Source organism: Callospermophilus lateralis, chromosome 9 (assembly GCF_048772815.1).
Source record: "Callospermophilus lateralis isolate mCalLat2 chromosome 9, mCalLat2.hap1, whole genome shotgun sequence".
Classification (NCBI taxonomy): Eukaryota; Metazoa; Chordata; class Mammalia; order Rodentia; family Sciuridae; genus Callospermophilus; species Callospermophilus lateralis.
The window spans coordinates 42,550,138-42,574,581 of NC_135313.1; the positions used below are offsets into that span (position 1 = coordinate 42,550,138).

Below are 24,444 nucleotides of genomic sequence, written 5' to 3' on the forward strand. Positions count from 1 at the left end.
CTCAGGAGTTCACTTATTGAGTAACTTGGGTCACTCTGGCCCTAAGTCTCTCAGATATGAAACAGGATTTAGAATCAGATGGAACCAAGGCTCCCTCCAGCTCTGTGATTCTAGAACAGCTCATGTCACAAAGGGAGAAGAACACACTGTAGCTACCAAGTGCAGGGCTACTCAGGGAGAGTAAGAGGATGCTGTCCAGTGAGGGTAGACACGGGTGACCTAAACAGGAGTTGGCCCAAACCTCTGGGTGAGGCTGACCTCCTCCAACTAAGCAGACTCTGCTGGAATTTTAGTTCAGTGAGGTTTATGTGTTTGGTGTGTTGATCCTGGCTACTTATCGGTTCCATCCCAAGGGCTGGCTCACCTGGGTGAGTGGAGTCTGATACTGGGAAGATAGCGAGCCAAGGAGTTGGGCTCCAGGTAAGTTTGCAGAGAATCTTGGACTGTCTGAAGAAACCACTGGAGGAAAGGAGGGAATGAGTGAATGAGTGTGTAGTCTCCACCTTGAAACTTCTGGCACCCCACAGGGGTAGCTGGGAAGGATGAGAGGGGAGACAGTGTCCCTCAAAGGGGTTTTAACCCGATTCTTTCGCTTTTTAGCATTTCTAGAAGAGAGAGTGGGTGGGAACTAACCCAAGTAAAGTCCCAGAGACTCAAACACTGACGCACAGGAAAGCCTCAAGTGGGTGGAGAAATGCAAATCCCCTATTGATGATGGCGTCAGTGGTTGTGTCCTGGGGACTGTGAAGGGCGATTCCGACCTTGGACTTGAGCATTGCTCGGGACCTGGGCCTGGAGCACGCCAGGTAAGCAGGGCAAACCTTATCTTCGTGGGGCCCCTCCCTAGGAGGAAATGCTTATACAGGATGCTGGAGGAGCCGGCTTTGCACTTGTTGACAGTTGCTTCATTTTTAATTTATCTGAGGACGTGAGACTATAAAAAGAAGGGTCTCACTGGGAGATTCACAGAAGCACTCTGGCTGGCTTTTCCCCACCAAGGCCCAGTGACTCCAAGAGAGTGTGGCTGCTGCAGATATGTGTGCGCAGGGTGCAGAGAAGGAGTCCTGCTTGACTTTCCCAGCCAGAGTCTAGAGCTGAGATGTTTAACATGAGATTGGTATGCCTGGGTTCAGAAGAAAGCCTGCAGCTAGGGTATCCAGGGAATGTGGCTTTGATAAGTGTGAGCGACCTTTCAGGGCAAGTCACCTTCTTTGCAAGCTCCGGTTCGGTTAAAAAATCAAGTCAGTACCACTAGCTCCCAGGTGGAACAGAATGTCCCAAGAAAACAGACAGGCACCCAATTTTTAGATGGAATGTATACGGTTGGGGACAGGAGAATTACCTCCGAGAGAGCCAAAGCGAAGGGTCGTTGCTGAAGGGGGTCTAAAGGTGTTTATCACTTTATTATTGCTGCAACTGAAAAAAGTGACTATCTTATTTCCCCCCTTTTCAGCCTCCAGTTTAGCTCTTCAGAAGGAAGACTCAGATCTTTGGAGTGATTTAAGATAGATCAATTCTTAGAAAACAGACTTTTGTCTAAACCAGAGTAAGGATTAAACCATAGGATAGCAACTAAAATTGTAACGTTATTTTCAGCTAGTATTCTTGGTTTTCATTAAATAGAATAAATTGATAGCTACAGCAGGACAATGTTGATAATAGTGTGGAAACAAATGCTCCAATTGTGTATGGAATATATATACCCAGTAACTGGACAATTTGGCAGAGGGAGACCTCAGGTCTATCCTTAGTTGATGTGCATCTTGGGCAGGCATCATTTCCTCTATTTAGCTCTCACGTTTTTGTCATTTTTTAAAGTGGAGTTAATGCTTACTATTCACGGATTCAATGGATAGCAATATCAGGAGTGCCATTCACGCTCCATCTAACAAGATTTTACTGAGCATTTACAACATGCCTGGAATTGTAATGTGTAAAAAGGACTTCATAAATATAAAATCATATGCAAGTTAAGGATTATTTCCTTTCCCACTTGATTTCTCTTTATCAAAACATCTGCAACAATTTTCTTTCTATAACAGTTTTGATCATTTACTGGGAGCTCAAGGGAAAGGTGCTCAGAATGGTTCCATTTGAAACTTGAAGAATTGTGTGAAATTGATTATCATAATGTTCTATAAGCTAAAGGAAAAAAAAACTTAAACTACCTTTATGTTTTGTTGAAATACTATAGTGATTAATCATGTAAAGTTTTTTTTTTAATTATTTTGAACTAGTATTACTGAACAAATAATAAGAATCCTGACTCTGAAGAAATGAAAATACTGTAATTTCAAGGAGACAATGTCATATTAATTTTCCTGACTTCGGAAACATGTCATACTAATTTTTCCTGAGTTAGCTCCTACATTGACCAGGGTGGAGTTATGTGGGAGGAACGAATTCTCTTGTTTTATGACAGGCATCCAAATATTTATCGAGTGTGGTTTCTCCTTTCTTCAGTAACTTGAGGGTTTAACCACTATCAGATAGACATCAGAGACAAACTAAAGGATTTTAAAAGCTTTTGCCTACCCATAGTGATAACCAAAGGGAAAAATAAAAATATTTATTGGAAATAAAAATATTTACTGAATTGCTTGAACCTATGAAAACATATACATTCTTCTGGAGGCTATGACAGAATTAGACTAGAAATCAGGAACATAAAACTGGCTCTAGAAGACAAACACATCTGGAAAAAAAAAAAAAAAAGTTTTGGGCATTTCCATGTATAGGAGTGGGGGATTCCTCCCAGATAAACCCTTAGGAGGCCTTTGGACTTGAGTGTGTTATCTGACTCTACTGAGTCTAATGCTGTACAGGGAGCAGGGTCAGGGAATATGCTAAGCCTACAGAGGCATGTAGAAAGCTGCGGGCAGGGCAGGGGGTGTTTTGGGGAGGGGGGAAGGTAGAACAGGAGGTCATGTTAGAACAAGAAAGGATGTGGTTTGAGGGCAGAGGAAGAAGACTGTTTCCCTTGTTAGGGATACCTTTTGACACGCTAAGAGGAATTGCTGTGTGTTAGGCTCAAAAGCATTTTCTCTCTTTCTGCCTTTGAGTGACTATAAAAGAAGACAATTTTTTTCCAGTTACTTAACTAATGGATCACATTGTCTGATTGAACCCTAAGGAAAGAAGAAAACATGGACCATAGCTATCAAGGTTTTTAAATGCTCATTTTATCCCTTCTTTTACAGCATGACTCAGTGGAATCAAGTCCAACAGTTAGAAATTAAGTTTTTGGAGCAAGTAGATCAGTTTTATGATGACAACTTTCCTATGGAAATACGACATCTGCTGGCCCAGTGGATTGAAAATCAAGACTGGTAGGATCAAACATTTTTTTCCCTAGAAGTTGATGTACAGTTGCTCTATGCTTTCTGTGGATTTAGTCTATGGCTCACTTTTGATTCGTAGATAAATTCTTTTCAGGTAACAAGTTTCTTTAAGGATTTAAAAGACCTTCTCAAAGGAGGGGAGCCAATGTCCTTTCTGGTTTCATCCATTGTAGATGAAAACTTAATGGGTTTAGTGTTTTGATTTTCTGTAAGCCAGCCCCCCGCCAATTTGTTATTTAATAAAAAAAACAAGAAGTGAATCTAAAAATCTAAAATTGATAAATTGAATCTAAAATTGATAAAATTTAAAAATATTATCAATCTTCCATCACAGATTCAATATAAGTAAATATTCTTTTTAGGAACTCCTATTCCACCTTTCCACTCCCTTTCCCCAAAACACCCCCCAACCTGCCCTCAACTGTCTGTATGAATTTGTGTGTTTAACAAGCTCCTTCCCTGCCCCTTGCTCCCTCTACCTTATTGGACTTGGAGTAAACTGAAGGCAAATAAAATACTCAGTATTTACTCCCTGTATCCTATTAGACTTGGAGCAACTTAAAATCCAAGACTTTCCTGAGACTTCAGAAAAGCAACTCTTATATGAAATTGGCCAATTCATATTCTTCAAAACTATACTCACCTTATATGATTTGATCTTTTGCTTCTGTCAACTTTTTTTTTATTATGGCAAAATATGTACAATATAAAATTTATCATTTTTACCACTTTTAGGTGTAGAGTTCAGTAACATTAAATCCCTCCCTCCATCTGCAGAATGTTTTCATCTTCCCAAACTGAAACTCTGCACTCACTAAGCAATAACTCCCATTCCCAGGCCCTGGCAACTGCTATTCTATTTTCTGTCTCTGTGAATTTGACTCTCTAGGCACTTTACATAAATACAGTCACAGAATATTTGTCTTTTTGCCACTGACTTATTTCACTGAATATTTTCAAGATTCATCCATGTTGTTGCATGTACCAGAATTTCCTTCATTTTTAAGGCAGAATAATATTGCCTTGTATGCATCTATCACTTTTTGTTGGATCAATTCATCTTTCAATAGACATTTATGTTGTTTCTACCTTTGGGATATTGCCAACAAAGTTGCTATGAATATTGGTATGCAAATATCTGTTCAAGTCCCTGCTTTCAATTCTTTTTGAGTGTATTCCCAAATATAGTATTGTTGGATCATCTGGTAATTTTATGTTTACTATTCTGAGTAATTGCCACACTGTCTTCCACAGTGGCTGCACATTTGACATTCCTATCACCAATGCAAAAGGGTTTCCACTTCTCAATATCCTTGTCAACATTTGTTATCTGTTTTCTGTTGCTTTTTTCTTTTTTTTTTCCCCTTCTTTTCTCTTTTTTCATGATAAATGTAAAGTGGCAACTTAACTATAGTTTTGATTTACTATTCCCCAATGATTAGTGATATTGAACATTTTTTCATGTATACAGATTTATTTTTAAAAACCTCTTTACTATCACTGTTGGATCTATCCCTTTAAAATTCATACGGTAAAAAAGTAGATATTTTGCCAAGTTGTTTCCTGTTGTGTAAAAGCATTTTTTTTTTTTTTAATTTTTAGGGAGGCAGCTTCTAACAATGAAACCATGGCAACAATTCTTCTTCAAAACTTGTTGATACAACTGGATGATCAGTTAGGTCGTGTTTCCAAAGAGAAAAACCTGCTCTTGATACACAACCTAAAAAGAATCAGGAAAGTCCTTCAGGTGAGAATGTATTCCACTTTTTCAAAATATTTGGATGTGTGAGTCTTAAATTCATTTAAAAATCAAAATAAGTACTTTTTACATTATTTTCAAATCAGATTTAAATGGAATTATCATTTAAAAGTTTGTGCTGAGTTATATGTTATTACATAATGTTATTTTTCATGAAATTTCAAATATACTATAAGTGGGAAGGCCTGTGTGTGTGTTACTCACGTGGCTTGTTCACTTGCTGTGGTGGAGTCCAACAACACTGGAATAGAGATTTAAAGGACAGTAGTTTCCTGGCTGTTCTCTGGCCTTTCCCCTGGCCTTTGCCTCTGTTGTAAGAGTTGGTGGCGTTCTCATTGCTAAGTGGAAGCAGGATGGGTATATGTTGCTATTGATGAACTAATATTGATGCATTATCATTAGCTTAAAGTCCACAATTACATTCAGCTTTGCTCTTGACACTGCATAATTCCTTGGGTTTCGAGAAATGTGTAATGTTGCAACGTGTCCACCATTACCATATCCTACCGGAGAGTTTCCTTGCCCTATCATCTCCTGTCCTTGTCTATTATGTAGAATTGCCATCTCTCCTGAACTTGTAGAAGTTTTTGCTTTGTATGCATTGATATTATGTCATAAGGAGTATAGGTACAGGGTAATATCTTATTGGCAAATTGAACTTAAATGTTGATATAAATATCCTTCTTTCCACCTATTAACCATTTCTCATCTTAAAGTTTTATTGCGTGTTTTTTTGTTGTTGTCATTTGCTAATTTGTAAATGAACCCATCTCTTTATTTATATACTTACTGTGTCATTTAGTACTGAGTAATGTCTTTATAAATATTATATAGTGTTTTTATTCAGTCAACAAATATTGAATAAGTACTTGCTATGTTTACAGTCTCAAAAGCTCACACATCCTCTATTTGGGTTTTCAAGTTTTCTTTCTTTAATATTCTTTTTACCATATTATTTCATTGAATAGATTGTTCATTCCTTTGGACCTGCATGCCTTCCTCTAGCCCAATTTGTAGATGGACACAATACCTTTATTTATTTATTTATTTATTTATTTATTTATTTATTATGTGGTGCTGAGGATTGAACCCAGTGACTCACATGTGCTAGGCAAGTGCTCTACCACTGAGCCACAACCTCAGCCCGGGGTTTTCAAATTTTTATGAAATTTTATGGCTATTCCTCAAAAGTTAGTGAAGTAGGGAGGAAACAGGCAACAGCAATCTTGTCTTATAATAGAAAAAAACTTTCTATCAGTTAGGACACCACAGAGTTAACAGGCCTTTCTAATTGTGGTGCTGACTCTGTTAACTCTGTGGTTAGTAATCCCACCACCTACAAGCACTCTTCACAGACCATAGTAAGACTCCATTTGTGAGAGTTTGAAACTCAGTGGGTGAGGGGACATGTGCAAGTGTAACCCACATCTCCCATGTTCTAGTGTGAGTGAATAACAGTGTGTTAGAACTGAAAGCTCCCTGAAATGGAACCAACGGCAGATTCTTTCTGGTCCAGTCTGTACATTCCTGTTCTGGTTTCTGAGTATTCAGTGAAGTGAGATTGTTTACATGAGGTGGGAGATTAAAAACACATTTTGCAATACCAAAGGAGGAAAAAACACATTGCTTTACATAATGAGCTCTCTGAACCTGCCAGATCTTACCCCCTAACCCACGCTGCTTTCTCAGTTCACTCCTCTTCCTTCCCCTCTGTTCACCACACACAAAGAGAAATAAAGAAATGACCATAACCTGAGACCCGAAAGGAGCGCGAAGCTGCCTTGTGTAACTCCGGAGGAGCTTGGAGTTGAGGAGTCTAGGGTTCAGTCTTTGGTGCCATTTTGCTGCACAGGATGGCAGCCAATTTCCCCAATTTCCCCATAACTCGAATTCCTCTGAAGTAATTACTTGGTGCCAATATTGCAAACTCATAGTTCAAAGGTTGGGAGATATACATGTTGTGCCATTTAAGGTGAAATGTATTTAAGATGAAATGTGAATTAGTTGGCAAGATTTTGTGTGTGGGTGGGGGGCATGATTTGAGACAAGCAACAGAGGTGGACATCGTGTGGCATAATTCTTCATCCCAGTCACATGATACCAATCCAATATGATCAACGGAAATTCCATTTGTGAATCATTTTGTGCCTACTACTTTAACCTTTATCTTATCCAAGACTATTTCAGTGACTCTGTCTTTTTCATTAAATCTTCTTTAACAATTTAGTAACTGAGTCCACAATAATTATGATTCTCCAAGAAGTTTATGCCAGAGTCTGGGTCTTCTTTATGGAATAATTACTTTGTGTATAGTGGGACATGATTTTTTTTTTTAATTCCAAATGGTATTTGGGATTTCTCTGTCTGTTTGTTCATCTCTGACTCTCTCTTCCTGGGGATTGAACCCAAGACCTCACATTTGCCAGGCCTACCACTGACATACACTTCCAAGCCCCTTTTAAATTTTATCTTGAGATAGTGTCTCACTAAATTGCCCAGGATGACCTCAAACCTGTGATTCTTCTGCCTCAGTCTCCCAGTAACTGGGATTACAGGCATGAGCTACTTCATCTGGCTGAGTTTCTTAAAAGTAGGGCTTATCCCAGACCAACATCATTCTAAATGGAGAAAAATTGAAAGCATTCCCTCTAAAAACTGGAACAAGACAGGTATACCCTCTTTCACCACTTCTACTTAACATTGTTCTTGAAACACTAGTCGGAGCAATTAGACGAAAGAAATTAAAGAGATGCGATTAGGAAAAGAAGAACTCAAATTAGCACTATTTGTTGATGATATGATTCTATACCTAGAAGACACAAAAAAAATCCACCAGAAAACTTCTAGAACTAACAAATGAATTCAGCAAAGTAGCAGGATATAAAATCAACACCCATTAAAAAAAAGGCACTTCTGTATATCAGTCAGAAATCCTCTGAAAGAGAAATGAGGGAAACTACTCCACTTATAATAGCCAAAAAAAAAAAAAAAAAAAAAAAAACCACTTGGGAATCAACAAAACAGGTGAAGACCTCTACAATGAAAACTACAGAATGCTAAAGAAAGAAATTAAAGAAGACCTTAGAATATGAAAAGACCTACCTTGTTCTTGGATAGGCAGAATTAGTATTATCAAAATGACCTTACTACCAAAAGCACTATAAGAATTAATGCAATTCCAATCAAAATCCCAATGACATAAATAGAAAATCCCTCACATAAATAGAAAATGAAGTCATGAAATTCTTCTGGAAAAATAAGAGACCTAGAGTAGCTTAAGCAATCCTTAGCAAGAAGAGTGAAGTAGGTGGCATCAATATACCAGAACTTAAACTATACTACAGATCAACAATAACAAAAACAGCATGATATTGGCACCAAAATAGATGGATAGACCAATGGTACAGAATAGAGGATACAGAGACAAACCCACATAATTACAGTTATCTCATATTAGACAAAGGTGCCAAAAACATACATTGGAGAAAAGATAGCCTCTTCAACAAATGGTGCTGGGAAAACTGGAAATTCATATGCAACAAAATGAAATTAAACCCCTATCTCTCACCATGTACAAAACTCAACTCAAAGTGGATCAAGGACCTAGTAATTAAAACAGAGACACTGCACCTAATAGAAGAAAAAGTAGGCCCAAATCTCTATCATGTGGGATTAGGCACCAACTTCCTTAATAAGACTCCTATAGCACAAGAATTAAAACCAAGAATCAATAAATGGAATGGATTCAAACTAAAAATTTTCTTCTAAGCAAAAGAAACTATGAGTGAGGTGAATAGAGAGCCTACATTTTGGGAGCAAATTTTACCACATGCACATCAGTTAGAGAACTAATCTCTAGGATACATAAAGAACTCAAAATTTTTAACACCAAAAACAAAACAAAACAAACAAACAACAACAAAAACAAAACCAAAAAACAAAAACCAAATAACCCAATCAATAAATGGGCCAAGGAACTGAACTGACACTTCTCAGAAAAGGATATACAACCAACCATAAAACATATGAAAAAATGTTCAACACCTCTAGCAATTAGAGAAATGCAAATCAAGACTACTCTAAGATTTAATCTCACTCCAGTCAGAATGGCAGCTATGAAGAATACAAACAATAAGTGTTGGCAAGGATATGGGGAAAAGGCACACTCATACATTGCTGGTGGGATTGCAAATTAGTGCAGCCAATCTGAAAAGCAGTATGGAGATTGCTTGGAAAACTGGGAATGGAACAACCATTTGACCCAGCTATCCCACTCCTCAGTTTATACCCAAATGACTTAAAAACAGCATACTACAGGGACACAGCCACTTTAATGTTTATAGTAGCACAATTCACAATAGCTAAACTGTGGAACCAACCTAGATGCCCTTCAGTAGAAGGATAAAGAAAATGTGGTATATATACACAATGGTATACTATTCAGCATTAAAAGAGAATAAAATCATGGCATCTGCAGGTAAATGGATGGAGTTGGAGAATACAGTGCTAAGTGAAGTTAGCCAATCCCCCAAAACCAAATGACAAATGTTTTCTCTGATTTAAGGATGCTGATTTATAATGGGATTGGGGAGGGAGCATGGGTGGATTAGATGAACACTAGAGCGAGCAAAGGGGGATGGGGGTAGGAAAGATGGTGGAGTGAGATGGACATCATTACCCTAAGTACATGTATGAAAACATGAATGGTATGACTCTACTTTGTGTACAACCAGAGATTATGAAAAATTGTGCTCTATATGTGTAATATGAATTGTAATGCATTATGTTGTCATACATAACATATTAGAATAAAACATAAAAAAATTTAAAAAGTAGGGCTCATATAATTTGCTTTGAAGTATACTGCGTAACTACTCCATAGACACTTGTTAATTGGATATTCATTCCATTACATGAGTTTTTATCATCAGGCTACTATTGACCACTGAAAATACAAAGTGAAGAAGATATATATAAAATTATTGTGTTTAAAGAGTTTTTGATCTGGAATGGAGACCAAGTGCAAACAAATATTTATGAAGTAGTGTAGCATGCACCATGGTAGAAGTACCTGCCATCATAATTTGCAGAGTTGGGAACATTTGAGGTGGGTCTAAATGATGATTCAGGACTCTCTGAAGAGGTGAGAGAGAAGATGGAATCCAATAGAAAGGGAAAAGCAAGAGCAAGAATATGACAAGAGGCCAGGTGCAGTGGGACATTCCAATAATCCCAGCAGCTCCAGAGGCTGAGGCAGGAGAATCATAATTTCAAAGCCATGTTCAGAACTTAGTAAGGACCTAAGCAACTCAGACCTTATCTCTAAATAAACATACAAAACAGGGCTGAGGATGTGGCTCAGTTGGTAAGTGCCCCAGGTTCAATTTGTGTACCAAAAACCAAAACAACAACAACAACAACAACAAAAAAAAAACCCAATATGAGAATATCTACCCCTTCAAACGAGTTAGGCATCTTAAGTGTTGAAATGGTTACATGAGGTCCTCAAATGCCACTGAGCACTTTGGGCTTAGGTGATGAGGAATTATCAACAGTTTCTAAACCAAAGCATGACATAAATATATGTTTTTATTAAAAGCATATTTGGTGCTGGTTTTTCCTCTAGGAAGACTTTCCCCTTGTCTATTGTAGGAAAAGAATTTTGCAGAATTCCAAGGTTGAAAGTTTTTTTCTCTCATTTTCACCCCTTTGTCCCCTCTCCTCATTTTATCCAGAGACTGGATGGATTTTGTTTTTCTTAACACAAAAACTAACTATAATGTATTTAAAAGAAAAATAAAATATAAACTATTCATATGAGAAAAAGTCAAGTACAAGACTTGGTTTTGGTAAGTATATCCTCCTCGGTCCTTGCAGAAGCAGCCCACACAATCTATCTAGGAACTTCCATGGATACCCCAGACACTGATGGGGCATGCAAATCTCCTGGTCCAATGATCTGTATCAAATTTAAAGAGGAACTGACAACTCCAGAGCTCAGCCATGGCTAGGGAGAAAATTAGATTTCCACTGCCCCTAGGAAAATGAATAACTGCTCCACTGAGAAAATAGGTGAAGAGACACAGATGCCAGTTGAGAAGAAGGATACGAAGATGTTTATAGTCATAGGCTGATTGTCACTCTCCATTGGCTTTATGTGCTGGGAGTGTCCTGGGGATGTGAAGAACAGGTTAGGCACACTTTCACCTGAAAAGTAGAATTGTGTCATTTTGCTAGTATCTTTAAAAAATATATACTTTTTTATTTTGGTAGTCTGGTTAGAAACCAATTATGTTTAGCTTTAAAGTTGTTATTTACATGAGTAATGATTAATTAGATATTTAGTATGTCTTAAGTTCACAGGTGTTGAGCAGCAACTGGTCCAGATACATCTCTTCAAAGTTATCATTTTAAGTCACTGACAAAAAAGTCCATGAATTGGGGAAAAAGTTGGTTTTCTCATAAAGCTACAAGGTGCTTTGGGGCCCTCCATTATTGCCTTGGCTAGAAGTGACTTGGGAACCAAAGATTTGCTTTGTTGTGACACCTATCTCTACCTGTTACTCCCTTTCAATAATCAGGACCCAGAATCAAGGACTTGGTAGATGGCTGATCCTCAGTATTTATTACCATAATCTTCTGATTGGCCACTTGAGTCAAGATCATTGATTTTATGTAACTGAGCACATCATTAACTCACCTTATCTACTCCTTTCCATGATCAATAATAAAAAAAAAATCTTCACAGAAATAGAGACCAAAAAAAAGGTAGAGAGTTTCATGGCAACTGTGTGGGGTTAGAGCAACAGGCATGGACTTCGAAACAGTAGTTTAATAAAAAAGAAACAGATGCTGAGCTATGCAGTAGCAACAGGGATGAAAAATATGTGCTGAGATCATTTGGTAAAAGAATTGACATTCAAGGAGTGAGTGGATTTGAAGTGTGCGTGAGAGTGAAAAAATAAGAGATGACAGGCTTTGGTTGGGGTTGTCTCTTGGATGTTGATGCATAATGAAGACGTTAGGTTTGGGAAGGGGCCTAGGATAGCAAGATGCGTTTGATAAATCCTAAGTGAAATGTAATAGGCAGCTAACAGGAAGTAACTGGAGCTAACATATCTAAGTATTTGCCTGTCTCCTCCAGAAGACTGAGCTCCTCCAGTGTGTTTGTCTTTGTCTTCCTCGCACAGTGAAGGGGCTCAGTGTCCTGTTTAATAAATGAAGAGTAGAGCTGACATTGAAAATGGAACTATTGCCTTATTGCAACGAGTACCCCTAACTAATGGAGCAAATGTCACATTATTATTGCAAATGCAGTTTTGATAGGGTCCATGAGAGCAATTTAGATGATAAGGTCTTTCTTGCTGAAGCTGGCAGTTTCTAAGGATGGAAAGAATTGACTCTGCAAAGCAGAGTATTTAGAACATATAGTACCTGTGAGAGGAGGCAGGCTGGAAGGGACCAGAAGCAGGAAGAGCTGAGGAAACCTTTCAGAGAGAGGAGAGAGACACTGAGCATTGGAAGCTGAGAGAAAAATGCATTAATTCTGGAGAGGAATAGTAGAGCCTGAAGTGAAAGGGAGCCAAAGACAAATGTTCTGGAACTAGCCTTCACCTGGAAAGGGACAAATGGTCTTTCTGAACTACTACCAACTCCCCAGGAGCTATGTCAAGAGCTTAGACTCTTCAGGCTAAAGAAGTACAGAAGATTGCGAAGTATCTCACACAACAAAACACAGAACAACAAAATGATGATTAGATTTGCTTAGAAACTGTACGAGAGGGCTTGTGCCTTCTTCTTTTCACTGCCCACTCTGCTTTCATAAGAAAGTTACATAGTCAAACTGAAAGATGCAGATGAAGGTCTAATATTGTGTCGTATCTTAACACAATGCTGTTACAGCAAAGCAAATCTCTTTCTAAAAATGTTTTTGCTGATGTAGAATATACATAAATATATGTACAACGCAATAGATCTTTTTTGAACAATGAATTTTTAAAAACATGCATACACATAACTACCACCAGATCAAGAGACAGAGCATTTCCTCTCCCATGCTTCTCAGTGGGCTCCACTCACCAAGTTGACAACTGTCCTTATTTACATAATTGAAGATTTATTTGGGCTATCTGGAACTTCCTTGTGCGAAATTCTGAGAAATGAGTTTCTGGGGTTAGATTTTTTTTTTTTTACTCTACCTTTTATGAGATTTATCCATGTTGTTGTATGCACCTGTATTTTTCCTTTTTTAAAAAAAATAATTACAACCAAGCACTGTGGAACACACCTATAATCACACTCAGGAGGATGAGGCAGGAGGATTACAAATTCAAAGTCAATCTCAGCAATTTAGCTAGGCCCTAAGCAACTTGGCAAGATTCAGTCTCTAAATAAATATTTTTTTAAAAGGGCTGGGGATGTGGATCAGTGGTTAAGTTTCCCTAGGTTCAATCCCCAGACCCACACCCCCACCTAAAAAAAAATATATAGATTAGTATTCTATTACCTAAACATAGCACAAGCATTCATTCTTCTGTGGATAGAAACTTAGACCATATATAGTTTTTGTGTTTTATGAATAAAACTGTTCTGAGCACTTTTGTTTGTGTCTCTTAGTAGGTGTATACACTCACTTCTTGTGATCTTATTCCCACAGGTCAGATTGTCGGGTCTTAGAGTATTACATGTTTGTTCTTAGGAGATGCAGCATGCACAACCGTCTATAGTGGTTGTACTAATTGCACTGCCTCGAAAATGTATGAGTTCAGTTGCTCTGTTTCCTTGTCAGCACATATTGTCATCAGTTTTCTTTCACTTTGGTCATTTTAGAGTATGTGTAGTGGCATCTCATTGTAATTTTAACTTGCATTCATGACTAATAATGTTGAGAACCTCATGTTCAGTGACCATTTTGATATCTTCTTTCTTAAGTACCTGTTAAAGTCTTTGCCCACTAAAATTTTTTGTCTGTTTTTCTGATTTTTTAGTTCTTTATACATTCTGAGCGAGCCCTTTGATGGTTATGCATGTTGCAAATATCTTGGTCTACATTGTGCCTTTCTTTTTTCCTTCCTCTAAATGGTATTATTTGATGAACAAAAGTTCTGAGGTCCAAATTTCCCTTTGCTTGTCCTGGATCATGAAGATATTCTTTGAGGTTTTCTTTGGGGACCTTTCTTGCTTTAACCTTTCTCAGGTACTACTATATTTCTTTGGAACTGACTTATGTGTCTGGCATATGCAAGGGAGAAGGAAGGCTTGTCCCATATGGAGGGCTGATTGGCCCAGAGCCATTTATTAAAGTGACCATCCTTCCTCATTGAATTGCAGGGGTGTCTTGGTCATGAATCTGTAGTGGCTCTCTAGTAAGTTAGTCTACTTATCTTTCCTTGTGCCAATACAGCTAATTACTATAGATTTATAAGTCTTGATATATTGTGGTAAAAACACTCCAGAAACCTTGTTCTCTTTCTTCAGAATTGTCTTAAATTTTCTGGATCCTTGTAGTATTCATATAAATATTAGGACTAACTTGTTTGTTCCACAAATAAACCTGCTGGGATTTTCACTGGTCTTACATCTATTTGAGGAAAATTGAGATCTTAATGATATAGAGTCTTTCAATCCATGAATGTGAAACGTCCTTCCTTTTATTGAGGTCTTTGATTTCTCTCAGCAATACTTCACAGTGTTCTAGGTAAGTCTTTCACATCTATGGCTGTACCATAACTTATCCAGTCCTCTGCAAATGAGCATTCTACTCCCATTTTCTACTTTGTTATATCTTATTATTATATATTATTATATATCTTTGTTATAATGAAATTAACATTCTCAGATGTATTTTAAATGGTCATTTTGAAGTCCTGTAATTGGTGTGTAGCACCATCCAGTCCTCCTTCCTACATTCTCATCTATGAGGAAGGAGACAAAGGACAACCAAGGACCCCCAGGTGTCCCATCCTTTGGTTTTTTTTTTTTAAACCACAGCTGTGAACTCACTTGATCTTTTTCCTGTTATCAAAACCTCTAGGAAAGATATTACATGAACAGACTCTGGTCTTTCCAAGACCTTACCAATATGCTTACCAGGAAATGCCCCCTTTTGTCACTTCTGCTATGAATTTCCCCATTGTTCACTTAGTGAATGAAAAAAACCCATCAGTGAATGGGAAAACATCTCATCTTTAAAAGAGTTCTCCATGCATTATAAAGACAGGAGCTGTATTTTGAGGAGTATTAACTTCCCATGTCTGTAATTCTTTTTAGCTACTAAAAAGCTGAATATATATATATATATATATATATATATATATATATATATATATATCTCCTCATCTCCAATCTTGATCATGAGTTGATAAACATGTACTTGTCAATAAAAGGCCTTTTGACAAGCACATGAACAACTTTGGTTTTAGGTTTTCTTTCAAAGATAGCCAACTCTCTTAAGTTACTGAGCATCAAATTAGATGAATCCTGAGCCACATGGGAGGTTTATCTGCAGGTTATTGTCTTTTTGCTACTGCAGTTTAGTATTATCATCTACCAATTTTTAAACACACCTTTTTTATTATAAAGGTGATATATATCCAGTAAAGTTTAGAAAACATATGCAGAAAAAAATCTGTAATACTATTTTAACTGGTAACTACTATGTATGTTTTCTGCTGATATTGACTTATTTAAAAATTAATATTGTTTCATAGCCTCCTTTCCTAAGTTTAATATATTCATTTAGACAACATGTTCCCTTATTTTTCAACATAATTTTTATTTACCCCTTAATTAACATTTATTATTTTATTTCCAGTATTTCACCAATATTAACAAGTGAAGTATACCTATGATTATAATGTCATTCATTTTTGTGATTATTTTGTTAGAGCAGTGGGCTTTAACTCCATACAACAAAATCATTTGTGGTGTTGTGGTTTTCATTGCTGACAAGTCTAAACTGACATATTAGTGAATATAGCACTAGTTATAGCATCTAACAGACAATAAGATTTTATTTCTTATGTACATAACAGTTTGATATTTGTTATTCTGGTGGGCATGTGGTTGGCTTGCTTTCTTATGGTGATTCAGGGATCTAAGCTCTTCCCATAGTGTGGCTCAGCTATCCTAAGGGACCTGGGTGCTCTGGGGACGGACAGGAAGGGAAAGAGAACAAAAAGTTGCAGCCACACCTGAAATTCCTTAGCTTAGAAATGACACGTTATAAATATATCTCATTAATGGAAACTAGTTACATTCCCCCTACACAGTTCAGGGGTGCTAGGAAGTGTCATCTCTGGCTGGGATACCACAAAATATTTGCCAAGACTTACAGTGTCTTATTCAAAAAGAATCATGAATTTGGGCGGCAAGTTACACAACCCAACCATGTATGGTGAAACCATTTTGGAAAGCAGTTTTCAATGCTCAAGTTTAACTTTACAAAACAAGTTCATTTCTAGATATGTATCCCGTAGTAATTCTTTACACAGGTAAAGAGATGGATAACTGTATAAGATTGTTCACTCATAATAACATTATGCTATTATGTACAGCACTTAATAATAACATTGTCATAATAACAAATATGTGAAAATGATCTTGAATGTTTATCCACAAATTTCTACAGTGATTGAATTGAAGTATTTCCATGAATGTGCAATAGTGCTAAGAAAATATCAGAATTACAATAATAATATCCTGGAATGGAAAAAGTTTGGTTTTGGTCTCTGGGATTAACTTATGATAATTTTATATAAGTCTCTTTTAAATTGATGAATTTACTGAAAATTTCATACTTCAGTTTACTTTGTGAGAAATACAACAAAACCAAGGCAATGCTGGTTATGACTCATGTATAATGAAGTGAAAGCAATATCATTGTCAAATAAAACAAAAAATAAATAGATCTGAATACAATCACACATTGCTTAACAATGGGAACACATTCTGAGAAATGTGTCATTGGGTGATTTCCTCATTATGCAAACATTACAGCATGCACTTAGGCAAACCTAGATGTATAGGTCAACCATTTGACATGGTCTTTTGATGTCATCGAGAGATACCATAAACGTGAGGCGTTTGAGACTGCTTCTGGTATAATGTGCAATACTGTTTTTTACTGTTAATTATTTTTTGATACAAGTAAGAGTACAGTCTGAAGTAATGATAAAAAGCAATACACAAATGAATGATGTAGTCATTTATTCTATTATCAAGCATCAAGTACTGTATATAATACTGTGTGCTATACTTTTATACAGTTGGCAGGGCTGTGCATAGTGCACTGATATTATTATGGCTCCAGTGTCACTTGGCCAGAGGAGCAACTTTCCTCTCCATTGTTATCCTAAGGGACACTATTGTTGACTGAAAGTTATGAGGCAGCACAGGACTATATACTGCAAAGGAAGGAGGACCATAGCATACATTTCTGAGTGAAAAATTAACACTGCTGTAGCGTGATCACCCACAAGTAGTGGGAGAGAAACCAGAAGATGGAGTTACCACCAATATTTGACTTTTCCATCAGTTGAACTTTAAAAAAAGAATCAAATTACACCAATGTTAAAAAACAAAGCCAGATGCAGTGGTTGTATGCCTGTAATCCCAGCAGTTTAGGAAGCTGAGATAGGAGGATTGCAAGTTTAAAGCCAGCCTCAGCAACTTAGTGAAGCCCTAAGCAACTTATCCAGAGCTTGTCTCAAAGTGAAAAATAAAAAGGGCTGGGATGTACATGAGTGGCTAAGTGCCTCTAGGTTCAATTCCTGTACCAAAAACAAAACCAAAACCAAAAATAACAGAGTCACAGACCTTATTCCCAGAATTTCCAGGGAATGGAGCCCCCAAATCTGTAATTCACAAAACCTTCTCAAGTGATTCTGATAAACTGCCAAGGTTGAGACCACAGCCTTAGGATAAATTTCTAAAAGTGGAATTACTATGTCAACGGGTAAGAAAAATGCGAAGGCTTTTGATAAGAATTGCCAAATTGTCCTTTAGTAATGCACCAATTCACATTCCCACCAGCAGTGTGTAAAAGCTCATTCCATCATCAGCAGTGAGTGGTATAAAGTGTTTTAATCTTTGCCAGTTTGATAAATGAAAAATGGTGTATCTGATTTATTTCAACAGAAATGCTGGTTTGTTGCATTTGGTTCTCTTTGGGGGACATTCTGTCCAATCTGTCTTCTCATTGAATTGTGTAGATAGATTCATCTCCTTCAGTTAGTGTGTCATTATAAAAATCACTTGGGAAACTCATTTAAAATGTAGATTTGCAGTTCCCACTTTGAATTCTGATCCAGCAGGTTGTAGGTAGGGTTTGGAAATATGGGTAGGAGAAGTTGGATCTTCAGAGCCATAAGTCCTGGGCAGGAGCATCAGAATTAAAACAAATAGTAGTGGATTTGGAATATGGGTGTTTTGTATTCCTAGAGTACACTGTTGATCATTTCTTGCCATGACCTCTGCCCAGGACACAGCTCCCCTTTCTTTCCACCATCTATCAAGTTCCAGGCCACGTCCTGCTCTGTGTGCCATTAAAATCCACATCGATTTTTTCCCTCCTCTGCTCTCTCACAGCCTGTAGTGTCCAAACAACTCATCCTGACACTTAATCACATGTGGCAATTACTTTAGATAGATGACAATTGACTCACAGTAATAAAGACATAGTCTAATGAAAGTTGTAGAAGTATTATTTTAGGACAAGAAGAAAGCCCAGGGATAGCCTGGGAAATGATCCTACAATAAATTACACTTGTGATGGCACTAAATTAAAAGCACCGGCCACTCTCTAGAAGGAGAAATTTGAAATCAGAAAAGACTTAAAGAATTAGAAGCTAGTGTTTCTCTGCTGATATGATATCACTCCCCTATCCCCCAACTGCAAAAGATTAAAAACCCTTGTTACTTTATTTGGTTGGTTGTGGTCTGAGAAGCTCAGATGATTCTTATAATCAGACAAGTTTGGGAAGGAAGGGCCTTTATTCAGTGTTTTCAACATTGTCTAGTTATTAGAATCCCCAGAGACATGTTTAAAAATCAACCATGCTCAGACCCCCTGCAGAGATTATTTCAATTGGGAGTTTTTAAAAACTCTGGAGGTCATTACACGTTATGGCCAAGACTGAGATTCATTTCCCAAAGCAATGCCAAACAAACCATTCATTTCACTATTCTTAGTCTCTACAAAAGGAAGGAACTTTGAATTGCTTTTTAGTGGAAGTGATGGATTTCCAAGGATTTATTTACTATTTCATTCCTCTTGTCAGTTATGAGAATTTTGAGTAAATTTATTTCCAGTCATTCACTCATCCAACAATTATGTATTGAGGAGGTTCTCTGCAAAGACACTACTGATGTTGCAGATGCCATAGGCAACAAGCAGAGATGTCACCTGCCTGCCCTTTAGATGCATATAATCTACCAAGAGAATAGAAATTAAACAATTGCAATTAATTACATTGGATCTGAGACTTTTAGGATTCATCAGTGTCCTGATTTAACCAAGAAAGACAACCATCATGGACCCACTCCCCCAACTATGTTACCTTTGTCTAAATTAAATGCAATATAGTTTTTAAAAACTTTTCTAGATTTATAAAATTATCCTAATTTATCATAAATCAATACTGATTTTATTAGCAGATTATTTTCTAGGTCACTCAGAAGTATTTCTTTTTTACTTGAAATAACTCTGGTCAGCTTTCCTTAGGCTATATTTTATTAAAACAAAACTGACTCTTTTTTTTCTAACCTTGAGCTTGCAAAGTAATTGCACAGCAACAAGACCAGCTGATGAAGGCATGAGTCCAGGTTGGAATACAGCAGGTGATATAAACCTGTAGAGAAGGTCACAGCAGATCACAGGTCTAGAAGCATGGCACTATCAAACCATTTTGCTCTTGTCAGCAGCAGGATACCTGTGGTATTTACTTCACACTGACAATGGAAGGAATGGAAGGGTACCATTAACTCAGTATTGATCCCTATCAAGGTATTTCATGTTTTGAGCAGAGTTCATTATAAGCAAATTCAATTTTTCTGAGAACTCAGCAGCATTCTAAATTTTTTCCATGATTTCAGTCAAATGCTCCATTTGACTAATCTCTAACTCCTGCAAGGATTAAACAGCACTATATAATCAATATAGTCTTATCTGACCTTTTCAAATATCCCTGCTCAAGCAGTCCACAAGGAAGCTAGTATTTAAAATAAGAGTATATTTTTCGATCTCCTAAAATGGATGTGTGTTGATAAATGTAATCCTGACATAACATATACAATAAGTTACACTGTTTCTCAAGAACTTCTTCACTCACTCTGTGAATTGGTAAGTCGTCAGTGTTTCTGAGAACTGAGGACATAAAGCAGCCTGGACTCTAAAATATTAAATGCCACCTAAGATCTTCATTGGAAATAGGCAGCCATAAGCTATTGTGATTTTGCACAAAAGGCTAGTGGGTGCAGCCTTTTGTTCAGCTGGGCACAGATGAGTAATGACCAAATGAGACACATTAGAAATGTCCTGTAAACTTTCAGAGAATCTGACAAGATAGCTTTGAGAATAATGCATATGTTTTCAAGATAGTGGAATTCTGCAAGGTACTTAAATGTGATGCAGCTTACATCTTGCACAAATGAATCAGGAAGAGGGACTGGTGGGTTAGGAAATCCAGCCTACATCCCTCTTATCACCAAGCTGTGTGTCCTAGTATAAGAGTGCCTAGGTTGTTTTATCATAAACTGCATTAAGACATCATGTAAGCTAGCAGCTGCCTGGTTCTCCATGATCTCCTCTGACTGTGAGTTCTGCCCTGTCCTCTGCTGATAAACACCCAGTTTTTTAAACATCTGAACAAACGTAACTGATATGAACTGCAAGACAGGCCCACCAGCTGATGAGGGCACTGCAGAAGGGAGATCCTAATAGAGAAAATCAGGGTCTCCAGAGACTGTTGAAGTCTATTAATGAAGTCTTCATGTGCACAGGTCTGGAGCTGTGGGAAGGAGTTGCTCTTTTCACTTCGGTGAGTCATGTGTGGGTGAAAAGACTGTTGTGCCAATATGTTTAAAAATTCTTATAAGCATGGGGGGAAGCATATTAGTAAAAGCAAGACCTTCCCATGGTTATTTTGGAATAAAGTCTGGAGGACAGACTGGCCTTAGAAAAATACTGTCTGTCACCCTGTCTGAAGTCATGAAGAAAAACTAAAGGACATGCTACAATTTAAATCCAACTCCTCCATCAGAGCCCAGCTCAAATCATCCCTCGATGAATCCATCCCTCACCACCAAAGAATGATTCTCTTCCCTGAGCTCTGAGCTACTGCCTTGCTCAGGCCACTAATAAAGCAGACATCTCCTGGATGTTCACGCGTCCATGTTTCTATTAGCCTGTGCATTTTTGAGAACAGTCAGGAGTCACTTTGACAAATGGGCTCTTGGTGAACTGATTTCTGATTAATTGACCTGGAATTACATCTCTTTCAATTTTGGATGGCTAATATTTAGCACAGTGTCTAGCATATAGCAGATATCTAAAGCATTAGTGGAGTTGAAAAACAGATAAATCATTTTTTTCTGTTTATAAGAGTAATGCATTTCTTTGCTTATAAAAAGAATACAGAATATAGAAGAAAAATCAATAAATATATCTTTTTAATCATACAAACAAGTGTACATAAATACATCCTGAAAATAAAATAACAATGGCAATGATGCCAAACATAAAAAGTTCATGAATTTTTGTAAGCAATGATGAGAACATAGCTTCTCACTGCCCCAACAAAACAGTTTTCTCTATATTAGAAGCAGAATTCCATCATCTTCCATTTTCATATTTGCTGTTCCCTGGCTCCAAAGGAATCCCCTAATCTCTCTGTAGCCTGTACAAGGCATGACCTGCGCAGTGTTGTCCCTGGGGGCAGGTGAAACGTTTTGCAGAGCTTTGATTGCCAACAGAAGTGACATCATGCGTGATAAGATGTTGTGATGAATGGTGTGCTCACTACAACCGACTTCGTATTTCTAATAAATGATCAGCTGAAAAACACGCGGAATGGAAAGCACAAGTCATTGCAACTGAGAGTTGTGACTTCCTGTTCAATTTTATGGAGGAGGTGAGAAGAGAAAAGTAAGAGAGAAACTATGCTTAGATGCTTCTTTTCTGATATTTCTTTTGCTTTCGCCACTATTGTATAATGTAGAGTGTTGTATAATGTAGACTGTACATATCATACTATATGCAGAAACATCTAAGAAAAGGAACATCTTAGATATGGAAGGGATCTTTTGGAAACAAGGGCAAATAACCAGCAAAACTTAAGTTGAAGGAGAGGAATGCTCTGTGGATGTAAGGACTTTACTATGACTTCAGGTTATGTTTTATGTCTTGGTCATCTTTTAAAAATTATATGAACATTTCAGCACTGAATACAACAAGACTCAAGCCTTGAGTTTGTCACTACTTTCACTAATAACAATTCCCCTCTATCACCATTCTATTTGATAAGCGAGGTCTACAAAGGAACCTAAATTGTAACACAGTTGTGGCCCAAGTTGTAACAGCAACTTCCTGTATGTCACACCTTTGTTCAGACCACAGCTTTCTTCAGAAATAATGCATTTTAAACATCAGATTTGATCAGCTATACACTCCAGAGGAAACTCCTGTTTGTGGTGGTTGAGCAGAAGGGAGAGAGGCGCCTCAAAAATGCTATGTTTGAAAACATTTTCTCGACATAAATCAAGTTCTCTATTTTAAAAAATGGTAACATTTGTATAGCATTCTCTGCTGCTCTTGGGAGAAATTCCTTTATAAAAAAAAAAAAAGGTACTTCAAAAAATAAGAAATTTCCAGATTTTTATTGTACTGGTTTCTGTAGTTAATTTTCCTTTATATGATTTCCCTGGGTCTTTTGCTGAAACTGCAATTCAGAGCACTCTGTAAATTTTATCTTTACCCTGTTTAATCCCTTGTCCACAAGACAACAAAAACAGATTTGGCCCTAATACTAACTAATTGCCTGCTTACATCTCCTGAGACCAAAAGTTTCTTTGAATCTCTTAAACCAATTCAACCTTACTACCTCATGTAAGTTTTTTTTGAGCATTATTTAAATCAAATATAGGTATATTTTAATCAAGTGCAGCACTTTTCCTTCTATTTGACTGAGTAAATTGTGAATAGCATTAGTTTCCCATGACCTAACCCCTGAACTCTGACCCAGTTTTACTTCCCAGGAGTGAAGGAACCCCTATAATATGGCTACCAAGAAAGAAGGTCAAAGAAGGGAAAGAGAGGAAGTGATGTTTGTTTGATGTAAGTTTTCTCCACACCTAGATCATTCTCCAACAATAACTGCTGTCCAGTACAAATTTATACAGCAAAATAAGATGAGTGAACAAATTGATGCATGAATGGTGTCTGTTGTCTCCCGGTATTGGATTTAGGTATGTGGAGAGGATATCCATAAACAAAGGTGTGAGCTGGTGTTACAGGTGGAGCAATGAGGATGCTCTTCACGAGAGGGAACGCAGTGGAGCTAAAAGAGTCTTTTCTTAATGCCTCTTGATATTTTCTTTACTATAGGACTGCATATTTTGCATTTAATCCTGAGTGACAGAATGATTATTACTTTCAAGAAAAGGAGCCCTGGACTTAAAGACCGAGTGACTGTGCTCCACTTGGAAATCTAGCACTCACAGCCCTTTCTGTGCTTCCCTTGTCTTAGCTGCAGAATGGGGGTAATAATTAGGAATCAATAATAATAAAACCTTCATTTTTTGATAGACTTCATTTTGATAGACTGATTCATTGCTGCTTCTGATTTCATCACAATCCTATACGATGTATAGACTGTGCCATATTACCTGTTTAAACAAAAATGTATGCATGTGAATGTAAATCCATACAAACTCACAAGCATACATACATCTTGTAATGATAGTGGACCCTAACTATGTGCTGGGTGTGCTGCTTGCTATGCTGGATGATAACTATTTTTATTACTTCATTTAATCCTCACAAAGACCCTGGCAGTTATTGACCATTATTTCCCCCATTTTACAAATGTGTGGGAATTTAGGCTTAGAAAGTTCAGAGAGTTGCCCAAGGTCACATTGCTGGGAGGTGAGAGAATTAGGATAAATGTGTTTCATCCTGCATTCAGAGCCTATGCCACAAATGTATGTAGATAATGTCCCCCAATTTTGTCTTTTTGTTTCTCCATCAAAATATAGCTTACAATAGTTTAAAAACATTATAGAGGCATAATGACATATAATGAACACATAAACTTTAATGAAATTGAACATAAGGACATTCTTTGAAAA

General features: G+C 37.2%; 1 protein-coding gene across 1 annotated transcript in view; it reads left to right on the forward strand.

Moving 5' to 3' along the window:
* The first annotated feature begins 755 nt into the window (after positions 1-755).
* Positions 756-24,444, forward strand: part of Stat4 (signal transducer and activator of transcription 4) — a 94,669-nt gene continuing 70,980 nt past the window's right edge. The window contains exons 1-3 of the mRNA XM_076865524.1: positions 756-806; positions 3,201-3,329; positions 4,944-5,088. Coding sequence (XP_076721639.1) covers positions 3,202-3,329; positions 4,944-5,088 — 273 coding nt within the window. The 5' untranslated portion in view covers positions 756-806; position 3,201. The remainder of the gene's footprint in view (positions 807-3,200; positions 3,330-4,943; positions 5,089-24,444) is intronic.